We start from the raw sequence: 20638 nt of genomic DNA, 5'->3' as shown, positions 1-20638 counted from the left end.
TATACTAACATTAGATTACTTCCACATCTGGATTCATTTCTTCCCCTGCATAAAAGCTTTATTTACCTTGCTTTTAAATTGCTTCTTTTTTACTTCTCTTGCTTCCCAGGGTTTTCTTTTTTCTCTTTTACTTGGGAATTAGTAATACAAAATAACAACCAGTAAGTAATAATGTATGATTATTTCTGAACCTACAGTCTGATCCAAGTTCTAGAACATTGCCAATGACTTCCTGGTGGTTCAGATGGTAAAGAATCTGCCTATGACGCAGGAGATGCAGGTTCAATCCTTGGGTCAGGAAGATTCCCTGGTGTAGGAAATGGCAACCCCTCCAGTACTCTTGCCAGAAGAATTCCATGGACAGAGGAGCCTTGTGGGCTACAGTCCGTGGGGCTGTAAAGAGCAACTAACACTTCATTTCCATTTGAATGAGAATTTGATTTTTGGCTTGAAAGTTTAAAAATTGTTTCTGTTTTAATAGATGTAATTTTTATCATTCATTTAACAAGGACTAAAATTAACCTGACTTTCATTTTATTGTTGGTGAAATATGTCCTTTACCAGTTGTTTCAGCAGTTATCCATTGATAGTAATTGCTCTATTTCTGTCTGAATGTGTCTGTGTCATTCTTAAATAAGATAAAGAATTGCAAGTTGACAGTTACTTCCTTCAGCACAATTTCTAGGTGTTGTTTCATAAGTTACCAGTCATTTCTTTCTCAGTTCAGTTCAGTCGCTCAGGCGTGTCCAACTCTTTTCGACCGCATGGACTGCAGCACATCAGGCCTCCCTGTCCATCACCAACACCCGGAGTTTACTAAAACTCATGTCCATCAAGTCGGTAATGGCATCCAACCATCTCATCCTCTGTTGTCCCCTTCTCCTCCTGCCCTCAGTCTTACCTGGCATCAGGGTCTTTTCCAGTGAGTCATTTCTTTGCATCAGGTGGCCAAAGTATTGGAGTTTCAGCTTCAGCATCAGTCCTTCCAATGAATATTCAGGACTGATTTCCTTTAGGGTAGATTGGTTGGATCTCCTTGCAGTCCAAGGGACTCTCAAGAGTCTTCTCCAACACCACAGTTCAAAAGCATCAATTCTTTGGCACTCAGCTTTCTATATAGTCCAAGTCTCACATCCATACATGACTACTGGAAAAATCATAGCTTTGACTAGATGGACCTTTGTTGGCAAAGTAATGTCTCTGCTTTTTAATATGCTGTGTAGGTTGGTCATAGCTTTTCTTCCAAGGAGCAAGCGTCTTTTAATTTCATGGCTAAAGTCACCATCTGAAGTGATTTTGGAGCCCCCCCAAAATAAAGTCAGCCACTGTTTTCATTGTTTGCCCATCTATTTGCCATGAAGTGATGGGACCAGATGCCATGATCTTAGTTTTCTGAATGTTGAGTTTCAAGCCAACATTTTCACTCTCCTCTTTCAGTTTCATCAAGAGGCTCTTTAGTTCTTCCTCGCTTTCTGCCATAAGGGTGGTATCATCTGCGTATCTGAGGTTATTGATACTTCTCTCTGGTTGCTTTTAAAATCTACTCTCGGGCATTTTTGAGACTTCACTGTTCTACACCAAAACACTGCTGGCCCCTGTTCTCTTTTGAGGAGGAGAGGGAAATATAATAACTTTATAGTCTAGAATTTTTTCCAGTATTTTTCCAATATTTCTTCTCTGTCCTTTGTAGTTTCCTCTTGTGGACTGCCTATTAGACGTGTGTTGGACTTCCTCATCCTCTTATCTGAAGTTCTTAACCTCTTTGATTTGTTCCATCTCTTGATTTTTTTTTTAACTTGCAGTCTTTTACCGCCTGCCCAGGTACCATCCTGGGTCTTAGGGGACAGCTCCGATGACCATGTCCTCAGCTCCGTGGCTTCTTCCCCCAGTGAGGTCATGAAGTGCTGCGGTCCACTGTGCTGGGCTTCTCCCTGGCCTTCACCTCGTATATGCAGTTGCCTACTTAGGTCCCCATTTGGCCATCCAGTGGGCATGTCAGACATTGTATCTGAGTTTTTGCATCACAGTTCGCCTTAGCAGTGTAGACATTCAGGCCCTCCATCTCAGTGAGTGCCCGCAAGAGCTTCCCTGCCTGTCTTGGCTTCTGTTGATGGCCTTCAGCCTTCTCCAGTTAATAGAGAACTTCTGGTGCTACTGGCCTAATATGTCCGCTCAGTGCGTTTTCCACTGCCAGTGATAACGGAAAGCTGTAGTCACCTTTAGACTGAATGAACAGCTGCTGTGAGGACCCCCCCCCCCATTCTGTATATACTGACAGAGTTCGGGGGGCGGGGGGAGTGCCTCTGCGCCTACCTGCCCCTCCTGCTGGTGCCTGCCCTCACCTCTGGGCCAATTTTGCGTGATCTCCTGCATGTCCCTCTGTCTAGGCCTGGAGTGAAACTCGCTTAGTCCTGTCCAGCTCTTCGCGACCCCATGGACTATACAGTCCATGGAATTCTCCAGGCCAGAATACTGGAGTGGGGAGCCTCTGCTTCAGGGGATCTTCCCAACCCTGGGATTGAAGCCAAGTCTTCTGCACTGCAGGTGGATTCTTTACCATCTGAGACACAAGGGAAGCTGGAGCCCTGACTAAAAGAAGGAGCCTCTGTTGTGGAGGCATATTACAGAGGAGTGCAGACCTGGCTTGCCCTCAGCCCCCGAGGGGAGGGACTCCGTTCTCCTCCTGTTGTTAGGGCTGGCGCCTCGCAGGCAGGCGCTTGTTGCCTGTGAGGCGGCAGAGATAACTGGGGTAGAGTCCTTACAGGAAGGAGGGCCTGCGTTTCTGTAGGGAATGAAACCCGGAGCCACGGAGCCGAGGAGGGGTATTTCACACAAGCGCAGGACAGAGGGAGAGTGTTTGGGTCCACAGTTTGGGACGGTGCGCTGTTTCTCCGGAGTTGGCCAGGCCCGCTTTTGGTCCGGCCTTTGGAAGTTGTAAATGGTTGGGGCCGGCAGCTAATTCCCTTTGTGTTGTCCCTCGAGGTGTCCTGTTTCTTTTTGGGGGGGGGGTGCGGTGTCGGGGACCCCGCTGCCAGACCCCGCCCCTGCCCGCGCTTTGTGCAGGTGGTGGTCGTGCCCGACCCCGACGCCCCTCTGGAGCAGGGTAGCCTCCAGGCGCGGAGCGCGGCGGGCGGGGTGGCGCTGGCCGGCGGCGGGCGGGGCGGCCGCGGTCTGACGTGTCCGGGCGGGATTGGAGCCGCCGCCCTATATAGCCGCAGGGGCCCGGGCGCCTACCGGAGGAGCCTGCCTGCGGGAGCGGCGTGCGAGCGGGGGTCCCGGCCTCTCCCGCGGCGAGCGGACAGACGCACGGACGGGCAGGCGCCGCGCGGGGTGAGCAGGCCGGGGCACGGGGCCGGTGCCGTGCCGGGACGTTGGGGCGCCCGGCTGCCGACGTGGAGCACCGGGCGAGGCGGGGGGTGGGGGGCCCTGGCTGCGGCCGCACAGCGGCCCCCCCCCCCCCCCACCGCCCCCGCCACCACGGCCCCTGGCCCCACGGGGCGCCCCCCTGCCGGCCGGGGAGGGGCGGCTACGTGTCACCAGTGCGCATGGGCCGCGGCGCTGCCACCGGCCGAGCGAGAAAGTTTCCCGAGTCCCGCCGCGCCGGCCCGCCGCCCCCCCGCCCTCCGGCCGTCCCCCGCGTGTGCGGCCCGGTCCCTGCGCCCCTGCCCTGGAGCCGCGGGGCGCCCCAACCTGCGCCAGGCCGGTGACGTGGGCGGCCCGCCGCCCCCTCCCCCGCCGCTCGCGGCCGGCGCGCCCCTCCCCCAGCCCGGCGGGGGCGGCGGGCCAGGGCCGGGGCTGCGGCTGGGCGGCGGGCCGGGTCGCGCCGCCTCACCTCCACCTGCGGCCGCCGGCCTGCTTGGCCGGGCGCGCCGCTCCCCTCGCGGCCTCAGCGCCGCTCGGACGCGTCCCGGGGCCCGCGGACGAGAAGGACCGCACGGAAAAGTACCGAACCCGGGCGGGAGGCAGGGCGGCCGGCGCGCTGCCCCTTTAAGCCTGTCCCCGCCCGCGGGCCCGCGTGGCCGGTGGGAGGGCCGTGCTGAGGTGGCATCTGCGAGTCCCTCCCGCGGCCGGTGCGGCTGGAGCGCGGCCTGAGCCGTGCGAGCCGGGCTGCTTCCTCTCAAGTTTGCTCTGTCTCTTGAAAGCACTCTGAAAGTCTTGTCCTTACAAGCTTGCTCTGGGGTTAGAGCAGAGAATCGTAACTTTGCAGGAGGAGGACCGAAGCCCTGGGTGTCCCGGGTTTCCTGGTGCCCTCCGCGCTGTCCTGCCCAGTAGGTACAGGAAGCGCTGAGGTCGCATTCGTTGGCGGAGAAAAAGTTTTTTCTGGACTGCCACTCCTGAGTTCCCTTTGCAGAAGACTTTCTTTTGAATGTGTAATTGAAAATATACAAGGGGATCAACTTAAATTTTCTTGTTTACAAGGAAAAAACAAAATCCTTTTCTTAAAAATTTGTCTGTTGTACCTTCGTTAGGACCGAACATATGTGGCATGTTTACGTATGCCATGACTTCCCATGGGGAGGCCAGTCCCTAACCATCCATCCTGTGGGGGCACTAGCCTGCTCTGGGATGGCGGGGGCAGAAGAGAAGCATCTCTGCTTCTGTCTAGCCTTCCCTCTTTGCCTCTAGTTCTGCTTCTTACAAAGTTCCACTTTGAAATGTGGGTTTTTGCTGCGGGTATTTATATTCTGAGAAACAAGACTAAAGTCCACGCTGAGGGTGGTTTGAGATCTGCATTGGGTGGGCCTGAATGCTTCCCTCGGGGGAAGTCATTAAGAGTGCCCACAGTGATGGAGGGACGGGCAGGTTTGGAGGCATTGAGAGCACCCCAATGATGAAGGGAGTCATGGCCAGGTGGTAAATGGGCTTCCCGTGCCTGAAGGAGTCTGGTGGGGAAGGTGGGCCTGTTCTCTGGGGGAAGAAGCAGCAGACGGGGTGTTCTGACAGCTCCAGGGGGAGCAGCGGCCCAACTGGCCCCAGCATTGCTCAGACATTAGGGTCTCTCTCAGTCCTGATCGGAGCGGCAGCATCAAGCCAAGTGAGGAGCTGCGACAGCTGTATTTAGCCTCTGCTCCTCGTTAAGGTCTCCTGGGACTTGAGATGGCTGGTGAGGGCACCCAGATAGAGGCAGCCTTCCTCCAGGAAGGCTCAGAGGGGGTTGAAAGGCCTCCGGGGGTGGGCCTCGTGTTGCAGGGGACAGTTTCTTGGGAGGGGGCACAGCAGGAGGGCTGGTGATGGCCCAGAGCCTCAGGACTGAGGACTGCACATGGCTTATCAGGTCGACTCTAAGGTGGATGCTTAAGACAGGATCTTGAGACGTTTATAAGAAAAATAGAAGCCTGCTTTGGTGAGATCAGCCCTGATGTTCATCTGAGGCTCACCGTGGTCCATTCACCCCCAGCTGTGAAAACCTCTGCTCGAAATGCGGAGACTACAGACCAGTGTATCCTGTCAAACCAGCTTGGAGTATTCTGTGGGTCCACTCTGTGCACTTAAGTGCCCAAGGGCCTGTGCACATGTGAGAGTGTTGGGGGCCCTGATAGGCTGTTCCTCCACGAGCCACGTGGACTGAGGGTCAGTAGGGCAGCTGGCTTGGACCGAGCACTAGCGGCCTCAGCAGGGAGCCGCGGGAGCCGGCCTGGTGTGTGACCCCAGGTGCGGGGTGGGGGTGGCACAGCCCTGTGGCTGGAGCGGGCGTGGCGTGGCTGCCTTGCTGCGCAGCCTGCCCTGTCCAGGAAGGCAGGGGGACTGTCGGCGCGAGGCCGGGGGGATGGCCTGGCATTGGGGTGGTCTCGGGGCACGAACCTGCCTCTCAGAGGGCGGGTGTGAGTGGGTTTTGAGACGCTGTCGGCACCCGGTGTGGGAGGCTCTTCAGGTGGAAGGTCAGCAGGTGCGGGCCTGCCAGGAGAGTGGGTGGGACCCTGGGTCCTGGCGGCTGTGGCGCTTCCCCGGGAGCACCCATGTCCTTGTCTGGGTGGGCCGTGTGTAGGCTGATAGGGCCCGGGGGGCCCAGGGCAGCTCACCTTTCACCCCTGCTGGGGCCCGGTGTGGACGTGCGTCCCTGACGGTGTGATTTAATGGAAAGGATTTCCTTCTTCCTTGCCTTAGTCATTGAGACCTGCAGGTTAGAATTTGTCTTTAAATAAAATGGCCTCAGTCATTTTGTATCCACGCTTACCCCTTGAGGATCACATGTCGTGTGTGTTTGATGGGACTGGGCCCGCAGAGAGGGGCTGGCCTCTGGCTCACAGAACTTCCCCCATGTGACTCAAGTCCTTACGTTGAGAGGATTTTGGGGTTTTGTGTTTTTTAAATCCTGAAATACCACAGGTCTGTGTGCCCAGCTGGGACATTGAGACCTTTTAAATCCAGAGTCACTGGCGCAACCGCAAGGGCTGTGCACCAGCTTCCAAGCTCCTGAGCACACTTGCATTATGAGCGAGATTGGAGGAGGTGTTCCTCTCCAGTTCGGTGGGGCACTCTTGTCACTGAATTCTCCCATTCTGGACCGTGCCCACCCATGCCACACGTCCACTTTGTCAAGTGCATGTGGCGGCCTGCGTGCAGCGGCCAGTCACCTATCGGACAGCCTCGCCATCCTGAGGTCCCCCACGGCCAGGTGACCCACACCCTCCTTCCTGACTGAGCAGTTCTTGGTTCTCCCAGGATGGCCTTTGAAAGTTCTTTCCGGCCCTGCTGTTTTATGGCCTGGTTTCTAAACCCCCAGTGGATTATAAGGGACCGAAGAACTTTTCCAGGATAACAGCAAGAACAAAGTAACTGCCAGAGACAGGGGCACTCTTAGATAGTAGCCCTCCGTCTCCCTGAGGAGGAGCGCCCTATCCGGCTGCGCTCACTCCGTCAGGACACGGTGTTGCAGACCCTCTTCCTTCTGTCTCAGCAGAGATGAGCAAGAGGAGGACAGAAAAAAACACTTACCCCCAAGGGTAGCAAACATCAGTTTTGTGAGAGTTTTACTTCGAAGTGGTTACGTGTAAAAGTTGCGGCAGTTAAGGGATCACTCCTTGGGTCCCCGGGAAGCTTCCTCTGCAGTTCTAGCTCAGGCTTTGCTGCAGTGTGTCTGAAGCACACGGCCTACGGGAAGGGCTTCTTCCTTTGGGGTTTCTTTTTTTTTTTTTTGGCCCCAAGAAATTTTCCTAGTATTGGTTAGTAGCCAAAGTGTAAATACCACTTTGACCTTTTCTGGTTGAGAGGCAAAAGGATCTGGGTTGTCGGATGCAGATAAGTAACTTTTCTCTGGTTTTCTCCTTCCCCTCTCTTTTCCTGCCCCACAGCAGCAAAAGCTGGCAGGCTGACAGAGGCGGCCTCAGGACGGACCTTCTGGCTACTGACCGTTTTGCTGGTAAGTGTGTCCTGTCTCAAGGCTTCCTGGCCCTGGGCTGTGTGTCTGCCCTCTTTGGTTGTGTATGGTCCTTAAGCTGCGAGCCGCTCTTGAGAGAGGAGCCCTGTCGCTCACCTCCCAGTGTGGAGCCGAGCGTGCACTTGTGCCCTTCTGGTGGATGGCCCATCCGGTCTCCATCTGCTTTTAATCTTTTCTACTTTTGTGTTTGCTGAGGGTATCTGAACTTGGACCTTGCTTCCAGAGCTTAGTTTTTTTAATTTGGGGAGGGGTCTTACTGAATTGTAAAAGGGATGGAAAAAACTCACTAAAAATTACTTGACTCAGATTTTTTTGCCTCGGTGGCATAGAAACCCTGGGGGTGAGATTTGTGAGCACAGGGTGCTCCTCTCTGCGGCAGTGTGGGGGCGCACCTGGGGTTGGGGAGGGCTCCCCCGTGCCGCTGAGCCCCATTCCACACGGGCGCTATGGCTCTGAGAGCCGTGTGCCCAAGTCCCCCCACAGCTGGGAGGTGCCCGCACTGCCACCCGTGCTGTCACCCTCGTCCCCAGAGCAGGCAGGCTACTCTCCCGCGTCTCCTAGTAGCTCCTGTCCTATCGTGCAGGAGGTGTGGCGACAGCAGATTAACCAAGTAACTGAGACAGCTGTTACCAGAGCCCCTGGGGTGGATCTGGGGCTGGGGCCGGGGCGCCCCGTGTGGGGCGGGGGTTCGGATGGGGCCCCTGCACCAAGCCTGTCGGCCGGAGCCTGGATCTGCTCCGTCTCGGGCAGGGGCGCGGTCCTCCGTTTGGCACCCTAGTCTGAGTCTTGGGGCCCCCGCCATCGGCCGCGCGGTAGAGCGGCCGCCCTTAGCTGCGCACGCCCTGAGTGGCCGCCCTGGGCCTGCCTCTGCCCCTCGCCCCTTGCAGTGGCTCACCCGGATCGAGTGGCGGCCTGAGACCAACCATGAGCTCCGTTGCAGTCCTGACCCAGGAGAGCTTTGCTGAGCACCGCAGTGGGCTGGTTCCGCAACAGATCAAAGGTGAGCGCCCCCGCACTCTGCTGGTTGCGGAGGTGCCTCTGCGCCCTGTGCCCTGAGCCGCGGCGCCGCAGGCTCTGTTTCCACTGCCCTCGTCTGCAGAGTGAGGTTGGCCATGGGTGGCGGACGGATCAACAACAGTGAGACTCAGAATGCGGACAGTGTAGCAAGCCAGGGACCTGGCCTTGGGGACTAACGGGTGCTCTTTCAGCATTCCTCTCTCCCTCACTCTGCTGAACTGGACTCGGGGTGGCTGGCAGAGATGGGACCCGGGCGTGACACATGCGCCACGTCTTTTTGGCGTCTAGTGTAGGCATTCAGACATCCGCCTGACAGTGTTTTCTGTCCCTTCAGAATATGATGCGTATTTATGGCTGCAGGACAGCTTGATTTGAGGGCTCCAGGTTCATCCAAAGCCCTTCATCTGGGCTTAGATTTTATAAAATTTTCAGTTGAATGAGTACCTTGTTCTACTCTTTGCTGTTCCTAACACTCCTTAAAGTTTTCCAGTAATGGAATTGAGTATCAGTTCTAAAGTTTAATTAAAATTAAAGATGTATTTCATTAGTCACAGCAGCCGCATTTCGAGTGGCTCATCTCCAGGCAATGGAGACCAGAACTAGCCGCCTGCTTTGGTCCTCAGTGCCTGCAGGCTGGGTCTGCCACGTGATCCAAGACTCTGTGGGGTCCACATCCGCCCGGGGAGGGAGCAAGCCCTGCTGGGCTCCAGCAGCTGCTCACACAGAACCTTTCCTGGCCTCCGGGGCAGCCTGGCCACATGGCTGGAAGTGGTGACCTCGGAGTGCACACAGGCCTGCCTGACCCCAGAGGCCGTCCCTCTGCTATTGGCCCCTGCCCAGCCCAGGACCCCCAGGCATGACCCAGACACGTTCCCGCTGGCGTTGTGGTGTTGGTGGGTCAGCATGTGGACGGTGAGGGCCTGAGGGTGGAGCTGGGGGTGCAGGGACCCTGATTCCCCCGGGTATTCCCTGTGGGTGGCGGGGGCGCAGAGACGGCCGCTCCCACGAGAGCCCTTCCGGCATCGCCTGTGACGCTGGGTGCTGGCTGCAGTCTGCCTCCAGGTCCTCATGGGTAGTCTGGGCCGCAGCCTTGTTTTCTCCTGCAGGTTTAAGAGCTGGCCATGTGCCAGGCATTGGGGGGGGGGGGGGGAGGGATTTTTTTCTTAAGAATACAAGATTAGAACATCTTGAGGGATGAAAAATCTGTGCCACGGCCTGCCTTCCAGGAGCTCACCCCACAGGGAGTTGTGGGGCCCAGGGTCTGAGCTGAGACTCCTGGGGAGGCTGTGCAGGGGCTGGGGTGCCCTCAGGTCCAGAGTGGCCTGGCCAGTGCACACGCTGAACTTGAGGGTGCTGGGCCTGCTGGCCTTGGGGGCCCTTCCCTGTGGCCGAGTGAGGGGTCGTTTTCAGCTGCTAGTGCTGTCTCTTCTTGGCATTAAAGCACTCCTCGTGTTTTCTCCATCTAATACTCCTGATCTGTGTTGGCCGGTCCAGTTGCCACTTTAACTTCTGAAGAGGAGAGTGACCCTCCAACCTACAAGGATGCCTTCCCCCCTCTCCCCGAGAAAGCAGCCTGCCTGGAAAACTCCCAGGAGCCGGCTGGCGCCTGGAGTAACAAGATCCGGCCCATCAAGGCTTCAGTCATCACTCAGGTAAATGCTCCGTCCCACTTCACCTGCTGCTCCAAGTAGGAACCCGTGGCAGCTGATGGGAGGCGGTTTGGTTGGTTTTGGTTTTGGCCAAGAGGCTTGCAGACTCCTCGTTCCCTGACCAGGGGTTGAACCTGGGCCTTTGGCAGTGAAAAGAAAGAAGCCTGACCACTGGACCACCAGGGAAATCCTGAGAGGGTTCTTGAACATCAAATATGAGATTGCTTTGGGCGTGAAAAGGGGCCTCTGGGTTAAGGCAGTCTCCCCCCGCAACCCTGGGCCCAGCCCGGGACATAGGTCAGAGCTCTTCCTCCTGCAGACCCTGCCCCGTCTCCTCGTCCCAGCCCAGGGTGGGCAGGGGTCCGCGCCCGCTGTTCCCAGTCCCCCCCTGCTGCGCACGCCCCTGCTCCACTTGGCGCCTCCCTGCGTGGCCAGCCGGGCCCTCCCTTTGGCTCACGCCCCAGCCGCCCCACCTCCCAGTTTACTTCCTTTGCTGACCTTGCCTCCTGCTGTGTGATGCCCCATGTCTTCATTTGTACTTGGGGTGGGGGGTTTCCACTTCACTAGGACAGCAGCCTCCTGCCCTGGGGCACTTCCTGCTGGTCTCTTAACTGTCCTCCTAGACCTTGGAGCAGTAAGGAGGGGTGACAGTTCTTTACGCGGTTCCTAGACACTTCTGTCTCCTCTTAACCTTCCCTTTTTGACCTTTTCTGAGCAGGTGTTCCATGTACCGCTGGAGGAGAGGAAATACAAGGACATGAACCAGTTTGGAGAAGGTGAACAAGCAAAAATCTGTCTTGAGATCATGCAGAGAACCGGCGCTCACCTGGAGCTGTCTCTCGCCAAAGACCAGGGCCTCTCCATCATGGTTTCGGGGAAGCTGGACGCTGTCATGAAAGCCCGGAAGGACATTGTGGCCCGACTGCAGACTCAGGTGCGTGCTCCCAGTGGGCCTCCCCGGAAGGGCGTCTGGCCCTGTGGCTCCGGCTCCGTCATGCTCTCTCCCGCAGTGGGCAGGGCTGGAGGGTTCAGGTAGGACAACAGCATTCAGGGCCTCCTGACTCTGCTAGTGGAAAACCAGTGGCTCGGTCATAGGCCTAGGACGCCGCTGGCTTTGCTCTGCAGGTGCGGAAGCTAAGAGCTAAATGCCCAGACGGTGGGGTGAGGACACGCGTGTGTCGATGAGCCAGGTGAGCCAGTTCCGGCTCTGAGGGCCAGCAAGCACGTGTGCTATTTAAACACACACTCCCCGCCCCGGGCTTGGGAAATCACCAGTGCCATAGTCCTTAGGCATCTGATACCAGAACTTGGAGTTGATTGGGGAAGTATTGTCATAAAGAAGTAAATCGGTGATTGATGAGTTACACTGAAGTGAATGCAGTGACTGTTTATTAAAATGTATGACGGAGCTTTAGGTGGGCTCAGTTAGAAATGAGGGTTCTTTCTACCTGTTGCTGAGTCTGTTGAGCCTTGGGGGAGCTAGTCTCAGTGTAGGGGTTCAGAGATGGGAGTCTGATGCATGGGGGGCTTAGTGGGAGCACTGCACTGTGGAACCCCGGGCCCTCACACTCACAGCTGAAGGGCACGTTCAGGTAATTTGTCAGCTGTCCAGTGTAGGGAGTGGAAAATGTATATACGTTTTTGCATGTTGTGGCTGGTGCCGGCGGCTCTGCTGGCTGGTGAGCGTTGAGGTGGGTTTTCATTGAGCATCTGAGGCGTTTCTCCTGCCCCCCACTTTTACTTTACAGCAAATCCCAGACACGTTCTCCTGCGGATAATTTTGTGTGGGCTCCCTCTCTTCTGTTTCATTGAACATAACCACGTGTCGTTAACTCACTTCTCAAAGTCGACAGTGGTTTCCTAATGTCCCCACGTCAGCCCAGGCAGCGTGAGGTCTTCCCGCTCATCTTAGACACTCCTTCTCTGCTGGGTTCTTCCTCCGTGTCCAGATGCAGCTGCCTGCTCGCTCATTCCTCAGCAGGGCCCCGCTCACCTCTTTTTTAGTGCCGCTGGTCTGTTTGGGGGACACACAGGGATTTGGTTGTCCCGCTGCCCCACATTTTTCCTGTGCAGTGGGGGCAGATCTGGGGCCTGGCTGCTCCAAGTCTGTCTTATACGGCGAGAAAACGTGGGTGGTGCTCCTGTACCTGCTGCCATCCTCAGGTGGTCTGGCCATTCTCTTGTCTAGTCGTTCTGTCAGCCTTGCTCATTGCTGCCCAGGTTCATGCAGTTCGGAGACCTTGGCTCCCAAATCGTCAGGACAGGACTTTGAGGTGAGAGACGCGCAATCCGTTGTTGGTCCTTTTCCCCTTGGTTTTTTAGACCAAATTGGCGCTCTGGCATCTTCACTGGTGGTCTGTGCATCTTTTTAGTGTCATTGTGAACTTCTGGGGTGTTGATTAGTTGTGTTTTCTGCAGAACTTGCCTCATCTCTGATGAGGGAGCTCCTTCAAGTGGGCACCCTGCCGCTTTCTGACATAAGCGTTCATCTGAACCACTTCCTTATTTCTAACACAGAGAGATGTGTGACCTGATCTTCACTGTCTGCTCCCACAGACCTGAATATCCCAGAGCCCTGGAGGTTCATAGTGGGAAGTTGCATGAGTTCAAACTCAAGTGTGTATTTAAGATGAAAGATGTTTACGCTTTGAGATCACTGAAATAATTCTCTATCAAGGTTATGCTATCATCTTGATACATAAGTTATGCTTTTTTTTTTTTTTTTTTTTATAAGTTATGCTTTTATCTTGATACATAGTTAGGTTCACTTGTTTTTAGTTTATTTACATTTTTTAAGCCTGCGTGCTCAGTTGTGCCTAACTCTGTGACCTCATGGATTGTAGCCCGCCAGACTCCTCTGTCCATGGGATTCTCCAGGCAAGAATGCTGGAGTGGGTTGCTGTTTCCTACTCCAGGGGATCGCCCAACCCAAGGATTGAAGTCAGGTCTCCTGAGTCTTCTGCATTGGCGGGCGGATTTTTTACTTACCCATTGAGCCACCTGGGAAGCTTTCAGTTTTCTAAAAAGTGCTTAAACCTGTGATTGCCGAGAGAGCGCCGTATAAGCCCTCCTGGCCCTGTTCTCCCTGCGGGGGGCCATGCTTGGTCTTTGCGGGTGTGCTCTTCCGCTGAGGCAGGAGGCTGCCTCTCGGTGCAGCGGGTCCTGGGTGGTGCGCACAGCAGCGGGCGGTGGCTCCCGTCCCCTAGACCGTTGCCTGGACTCGGCTGTGCTGAGATGTGCGTGGACATGTGGGACTGTGTCCCAGTCAAGCGCTGCGTGCACATGCGGTTTGCTGTTTCGCTCAGTGTGTCTTGGGGGAGCTTTGCTAGCAGTGAGAGGGGTTCAGAGGGTGGCTGCATCTGGGGTTTTGCTGAAGCAGCAGACACACCTCCCCTCGGCGCTGTGCGTGTATCTGCCCCTTGGCTTTCTCACAGCCTCGCCAGGCCATCAAGTGCTCAGGCTTTGGACTCTGAAAGGAGGCTGCTAATACTCTTGATTTACATTTTCTCTGTGCACGGTCTGTTCTCTTCCCTCTGCTGTCACGTTCAAGTTGTCCATCTGGCTTGACGTGCTCTTGAAAGCCCTTTATCAGTAATGTACGTTACCAGTGTGTCCACGTTTGCCATCTGTATTTTGATCTTGGTATGTTTTGCTGTGTGAGGTTCATTCTTACGTAGTCAAATTCATTAATTCTTCTTTTTTTTTTTTTAGTTGTTGCTAGGAAGGTTTCCTTTTACTTTTGGGTTGTAAGGAAGTTTATTCTTATTTTGTTAGATGATTATAAAGACGTTGTATTTCAGTTCCTGATCTGTTTGGAATTTGTGTGAATTAAAAGTTTTTCTGCAGTGGCAGTTTTTTCATCAAGCCCTAAATTTTTGTGCTGACTTGGGTCTGTTCCTGGGTTTTGAGCTAGCCTGTCCCTCCACGTGCTCGTGTTGCTTGTTTTAGTGGTAATGGTTTTAGACTGCAGCATCGAGTCCAGTCACTGCTCTTGTTCAGGATGTCCTTTCTGTTCCCTTCTGTTCTGCCCTGCAAGTGTGCTCATCTACTCTCTGCCCCGAGCGGTGTTAGACTCCCCAGGGCTGTGCTCTGGCCTGGGAGGCACGTGTCCCGCCGCCTCTGTTCTGTGTCCAGCCACTGAGACGAGTGGTCTTCCTGTCGCGTCTCCTAACCGTGTGTTGTCAGTCTGAGTGAGAGCTAACTTTTCTTCCTGCTGCAGTCATGAGAGTTGGGTGAAGTCGTGGTCTCTCCCACCATCCCTGTGTACAGTCTTGCACCTCTTTCTGTCCGGCCTGCATCTGCGCTGCTCTGTCGTGTCTCCTCTCGAGGGAAGCACTCTGGGCAGAGGGTGGGCATGCAGGGCCTTGACCTGCATGTCTCCTCCAAGTGCAGCTTCAGGGTCGAGCATGTGTCTGTGCTTTGTGTTAAAAATAGGTATCCTCTGGTTTCTGTTTTCTTGCAAATTTTTGTCATGAGAGGATGTAAATTTTACAGGGTTGATTGGTTTTTCTCTTCTTAGATCTAGAAACATGATGGATTATATAAGTGGATTTTCTAATATTGAGCCATTTTTAGAATAAACCTCATTTGCTCACCACTTTGTGTGCCATTTGGGAAGTGAGGATCTTGATATTGCCTGTGATAGAATCTGACGTTTCTTTTGTAACTGTTGAACACTCTTCTCTGAGATTGAGCCCCTGGAGGAGGAGGAAGGCTGGCTGGTCAGGGGTTTCCTGCTGCTCTAGTGTCGGGAACCCTGCACCATTCTTTTCCTTTATTCTTTTTCAAAGTCCTCTTGACTGATGACTGCTTTCTGTGTAGATTGAGAAACACTGGAGACCTCTCTCCCCTTCCAGAGTTTCCCTGTGACCTCAGAAAGCTGCTGAACTTCTGGCAGTTTGAGGATTTCGATTATTTTCATTTTGTTTCCCCACATGAGTTATCTGTTTTAACCGGTTGTGAGAGAGAGGGAGGAAGAGTTTATAACTACATGCAGGGCTCATGTCTGACAGGAGGAGCGTCCTGCTGCAGAAACAGAAGCTAACCTGGTTAGTCAGCGTGTGCCTGCTCTCCGGCTGCGGCCCGCCAGGCATGCGGCGCCACTGAGCCGGGAACTGGCTCAGAGCTGGGCCGGGTGGAGAACCGATAGCTGAAGCTGGGAGGCTTGTTCCTCACTCCCTGGGGCCCGCTGCCCAGAGGGGATGCTTCAGCCGAGCCTGTTCTCAAGCAGGGCCCGGGGCTGGTGAGGCAGGCATCAGCGGGATGGGCATCCTGACAAGGGAGAGTGCCGTGGATAAGCGGCTTTTCTGGAACCTCCAAGTGTTTTTGTTTTCTTTGGTCCTTTTCTTGCCATAGGCTTCCGCAACCGTTGCCATTCCCAAAGAGCACCATCGCTTTGTTATTGGCAAAAATGGAGAGAAATTGCAAGACTTGGAGCTAAAAACTGCAACCAAGATCCAGATCCCACGCCCGGATGACGCCAGCAATCAGATCAGGATCACGGGCACCAAGGAGGGCATCGAGAAGGCACGCCACGAGGTGCTGCTGATCTCCGCGGAGCAGGTGAGGCTGGCCCATGTGTGTGGGTAGTGTCAGTGTGGGTGTGAGCCCACCACCCCTAGCCGGGCCCCCACGCCTGCCCTTCCCGCCTGTGTGTGCGCTGTGGGTGTATCACAGTGTGGGTATGATCCCCCCAACCCCTAGCTGGGCCCCCACGCCTGCCCTTCCCACCTGTGTGTGTGTGTGAGAGAGACAGACCCACCCCATCCACTCCCAGGCGGGCCCTCACATCTGCCCCTCCCACCCAGGACAAACGTGCTGTAGAGCGGCTCGAGGTGGAGAAGGCCTTCCACCCCTTCATTGCGGGGCCTTACAACCGGCTGGTGAGCGAGATCATGCAGGAGACGGGGACACGCATCAACATCCCGCCGCCCAGCGTCAGCCGCACCGAGATCGTCTTCACCGGCGAGAAGGAGCAGCTGGCCCAGGCCGTGGCTCGTGTCAAGAAGATTTATGAGGAGAAGGTAGCGGCGGGGGAGGGAGGACCGCCCACCCTGGCCATGGCCAGGCCTTTTAGTGATGCCAGCTCAGCTTCAGTTGCCCTGGTTCCCAGGGGCGATCCCCTCCTATGCTCCCCTGCACTGCGTGTGGAGGGCTCCCTGCCCACGGCTGACCAGGCCTCTGAGGGAGCTGGGAGCTCGAGACAGTGGGCTTTGGGGTCTGAAGCTGGTTCCTTTATTTGGGGAGAGGATGTGGCCTGTTTGTTTCTTCCTAGTTGCGATGGTTAGTCAGATTGACTTAAATTCTGCAGTCGTTCTTCTGAGGAGAGGACCCAGTTGATGATGAGCAGAGTTTCCGGGGATTGGCTGGTCATCATCTTCACTTTGGGGGCTCAGTCACTGCAGTCGGGTCCCTGTGCCTTGCTCCCTGCCCCTCACTTTAACACCCTTGTGCACGGTGCTCCTACTTAGAAAAAGAAGACCACGACCATCGCAGTGGAGGTGAAGAAGTCCCAGCACAAGTATGTCATTGGTCCCAAGGGCAACTCCCTGCAGGAGATCCTGGAGAGAACCGGGGTCTCTGTGGAGATCCCGCCCTCGGACAGCGCCTCCGAGACGGTGATACTGCGAGGCGAGCCCGAGAAGCTGGGGCAGGCGCTGACTGAGGTCTACGCCAAGGTGACCTCCCCAGCGGTTACAGGACCGGGGTGGGGGTGCAGGGAGCGCTCACCCCGGCAAGCCCCGCGGCCTGGTGGGCACGGGACCGGACTCTGCAGGCCCATGGGTTTGTTTCCTGGTTCCCTAGGCCAACAGTTTCACCGTCTCCTCCGTCTCTGCTCCCTCCTGGCTCCACCGATTCATCATCGGCAAGAAAGGGCAGAACCTGGCCAAAATCACTCAGCAGATGCCAAAGGTGAGGGGGGCTGTTTTCTGCTGTGCCTGGTGGATGGGGTCGTCCCCTCTCCGGCACTGGTTTTGTCCTGGGGGTGCCTCTGAAGACCACCGGCGAGTTTTAGAGATGAGCTGTTGTGTGATTGTCAGCTGGTCCTCGGTTACTAGGGAGAGCAGAACACTTTTTTTTTCAAACATCCATGTTCCTTTGGGAGAGTGTCTCAAGAAGCGTCTCATTTAGCTGTGAACGGTGTTGTGACTTGTGAGTAGTTACGCCTGAGAAGCCTGTGGTGCGGAGCAAGTGCTTGGGCCGTGGAGGTGGCGGAGGAGGGCCCCTCCGTCCGGCAGTCCCCAGTGCTCGGGGAGGCCCCTCGGTGCTCCAGTCCTCAGTGCTCCGGGGCTGCAGGAGATCCAGCGACCCTGGCAGGGACCCTGTGCATGGTGACTTGTTCCTGTTCTGCTTAGAGTGCTGGTCCCCGCGGGGCGGCGTGAGCAGTGCGGTGTTGGGTGCTTCTGCAGTGGTTCTGGTGACACGCAGTGGGCCACGCTGTTGGCACAGGGTGTTTCCTACCAAAGCCGCAGTCGTCCGCACGCCCCCCTCACCTGTCCTGGAGCCTGTGGGTGGGCTGCAGCCCCCGAGAGCAGCCGGGGCTCCGGAGGGGCTTCTGCGCCGTGCTGTCCTCACAGCTAGGCCCGTGTTGGTGCGGCAGGTCCACATCGAGTTCACGGAGGGTGAGGACAAGATCACGCTGGAAGGCCCCACGGAGGACGTCAGCGTGGCCCAGGAGCAGATCGAGGCCATGGTCAAGGACCTGGTGAGGGGTCCCCAGCCACGCCCCAAGCGCTGGCCATGCAGGCACAGCCAACGAGGCCTCAGGGGACTGGGGAAGTCCCGGAGTTCAGGACAGCCTGGGGAGAGGGCCCGTGCCCAGAAGGAGGGTCTCTCGGGGGGCCTGCAACTGAGGGAGCAGGGCGGTGGCTGCCACTGGCCTCCAGACTTCGATCCTGGTGGCCTGCCTGTCTGTGGGGAGATCTGGGCGCATGTCGTGGACTCCGGTCTCCATGGCCTGCTCTGTGCTCCCCCCACAGATTAACCGGATGGATTATGTGGAGATCAACATCGACCACAAGTTCCACAGACACCTCATTGGGAAGAGCGGAGCCAACAGTGAGTGAGGGGGCTCTCCAAGGCGCCAGGGGGTCCCCTGCAGAGTCTTGAACAAGGCTCCCCCCTGAGGCTGGCACTGAAGTTGCTCAGAGCCGTGTCCTTGTGTTGAGCCAGACCTGCAGGGCTGGGATCTGCCCACCAGAGTTCGTGCAGGCGCCGCTGACCACTCGCCTGCAGGGCGAGCGGCCTCAGCTGAGGCCAGAGCCCTGAGCGGTGACCTCGGAGCTGCCCAGAGAGCGCTCGGCCTGCGTCCACGGGTGTCGGCGTGGTTTAGAATCTATTCCTCCCCTCAGTGTGACTACACGGCCCCACGGTGCTCTCCAGCCCTGGGCAGCCTGCCACTGGCCGTGACCCCGGGCACTCTGTGAGCCTGCCCTCCTGAGCTCCCCACTGTGCAGTCCTGCTTGCTCAGAGTCCATGGGGGCAAGTCGCTGCCGTGGCTTCCTCAGCATCAAGCCCATGTGCCAGGCTCCGTACAGGAGCCACGCTGATGCCTGCTGCTCAGCCCACGCGCTCACCTTCCACAGGAGGTGTAGGAATTTCTGACCCTGACGCCTGGTCTGTTCCCGGAAGGACAGGCCGCTTTGGTGTCTGGCCTGCTTCCTCCTGGCTCCCTTGCTCACCTAGGTTTTCTCTCCTGTGAACTCTGCTGCCTGCCTGCGGTGCCCTTGGCGCTTGTCCTGCGAGGACCAGCCGAGGGCAGCCGCGCCCCCCCAGAGGCCGCCCCAGGCGGGCCGCTCCCACTGTGTCTGTGTGTGCACAGCCCCCCGGCGCCCCGCTGAGGGTCTGGGTCCCCTTTACTGTCCACTGTGCGGAGGGCTGACCCTGTTTCTGGTGGGCCCACCTGGGCCTCTTTGAGAGGGGGGGTAGGAGGGCTTTGAACAACACACTGGTTTTGCAAAGACAGTGAGGGGTGGAGTCTGTCCAGACAGCATAGCCCCCATGGGGCTCCATGGGGGTCAGTGGGGGTGCTCTTCAGGTAATGTGGAATCTTCTGGGTTTTCATGGCTTGTTTTTTATTGTACCTTTTTGACAGTATTTTTTTTTTTAACTGGAATATGAGTTGCCAAAGTGCTCCCTGTCAACATTAGAAACGCCCCAGCCATGCCCAACCCAGCTGTGTATCGGGGGCTGGGGGGCCCTCACCCTGGGCGTGAAGAGTTCCCAGGGAGGCACCGGTGTGTGGTTCCCCTGGGTGGGGTCACCCCCAGCTCCTCGTGGGGCGCGGGAAGGCCTCGTTGCCCTTGAACCCTGTGGGGCGGTTGCTGGGTCGGGACCGGGAGGCCCTGCGTGCAGCGTGCCGTCTGTGTCCCCAGTAAATAGGATCAAGGACCAGTGCAAGGTGTCCGTGCGCATCCCTCCCGACAGTGAGAAGAGCAGCCTGATCCGCATCGAGGGCGACCCGCAGGGCGTGCGGCAGGCCAAGCGGGAGCTGCTGGAGCTCGCCTCCCGCATGGTAAGCCTGGCCGGCCTGCACTGCGCCCCTGCAGCAGGTCTGCGGCCTTCCCCGCCACAGCGTGTGACGGCAGGGCTGTGCTGGCGCCCCAGTGATTCCTATGTGGTGGTTCCATCATGCAGCTGCGGTTGAGGCTCAGGGCCTGTGTTGTCTGCACGGGGGTGGGGTGGCACGTCTCTCCCGTCCTCCAGACCAAGCTGCAGCCTCCATGCGGGAGCAGACGGATGTCTCCTTGCTCTGCGTGTCTGATCCAGAACCCTGGCGTTGTGGGCGGGGGCTGCTTGGCTGTTGGCGTGTCCCCGTGCCCCAGCTCTGCTTGCTTCTCTGTGCGGTTTCCCCTGACGGGGGAGCCGGCCCCTGGAGGAGGCCGTGGGCTGCCCGGCTTGCGGCCTCTCCTGTGGTTATCAACGCAGGGGAACGTCTGAGCCATTCACTGCGGGAAGCCCAGCTCCTGACTGCAGGCAGACGTGCTGATGAGCTCTGCGGGCACGCTGCCGGGTGGAGGGCCCCGCTCAGCTTCGCCCCGTGCTCTGCTCCCAGAGGGGTGTGCGGTGTGGCCGCTGGTAGAGACCGCGGGTGCCCTGTAGGGGCGCTCTGCCAGGGCGACGCCTGGGGCTGCTCCTGACCCCCCCCTCAGTGTGGTCTGTCGTGTTTTTAGGAAAATGAGCGTACCAAGGATCTAATCATTGAGCAGAGATTTCATCGCACAATCATCGGGCAGAAGGGTGAACGGATTCGTGAAATTCGGGACAAATTCCCAGAGGTAAAGCGTCCCCAGCGGCGCCCTTTACTGCCGTATAATCAGCAGTTGGAAAAAGGGGTTCAGTATTATGATGTCTAGTCCTTGTTGATTATCAAACTTGATCTCCCATTTATTTGTTCTAGGTTATCATTAACTTTCCAGACCCAGCACAAAAAAGCGATATTGTCCAACTCAGAGGGCCCAAGAATGAGGTGGAAAAATGTACAAAATACATGCAGAAGATGGTGGCAGACTTGGTAAGGGGGCACATTCCGTCTTCTGTAGGAACAGTGTCTGGGGTGGTGTGGACCTGGGGGTGCCCAAACCCACTTCAGGGA

General features: G+C 56.7%; 1 protein-coding gene across 5 annotated transcripts in view; it reads left to right on the top strand.

The window, feature by feature from the left end:
* HDLBP (high density lipoprotein binding protein) overlaps positions 1-20638 on the top strand; it is a 56290-nt gene that overhangs the window by 24640 nt on the left and 11012 nt on the right. For 2 of the 5 annotated variants that reach the window (XM_065917209.1, XM_065917206.1), the window contains exons 2-14: positions 7293-7360; positions 8266-8378; positions 9890-10047; positions 10763-10978; positions 15400-15606; positions 15852-16067; positions 16515-16721; positions 16849-16956; positions 17645-17749; positions 18024-18102; positions 19419-19558; positions 20217-20321; positions 20444-20557. In XM_065917209.1, coding sequence (XP_065773281.1) covers positions 8303-8378; positions 9890-10047; positions 10763-10978; positions 15400-15606; positions 15852-16067; positions 16515-16721; positions 16849-16956; positions 17645-17749; positions 18024-18102; positions 19419-19558; positions 20217-20321; positions 20444-20557 — 1731 coding nt within the window. In that variant the 5' untranslated portion in view covers positions 7293-7360; positions 8266-8302. Of the gene's footprint in view, positions 1-3193; positions 3331-7292; positions 7361-8265; positions 8379-9889; positions 10048-10762; positions 10979-15399; positions 15607-15851; positions 16068-16514; positions 16722-16848; positions 16957-17644; positions 17750-18023; positions 18103-19418; positions 19559-20216; positions 20322-20443; positions 20558-20638 lie in introns of those variants that run through there. The other 3 variants (XM_065917207.1, XM_065917210.1, XM_065917208.1) reach the window with 3 other exon arrangements.

The sequence above is a fragment of the Muntiacus reevesi genome, chromosome 1, assembly GCF_963930625.1.
Source record: "Muntiacus reevesi chromosome 1, mMunRee1.1, whole genome shotgun sequence".
In the NCBI taxonomy this organism is placed as follows: domain Eukaryota; kingdom Metazoa; phylum Chordata; class Mammalia; order Artiodactyla; family Cervidae; genus Muntiacus; species Muntiacus reevesi.
Note: the sequence above shows the minus strand (reverse complement) of the source record. Positions and strands in the feature narration are given on the sequence as shown.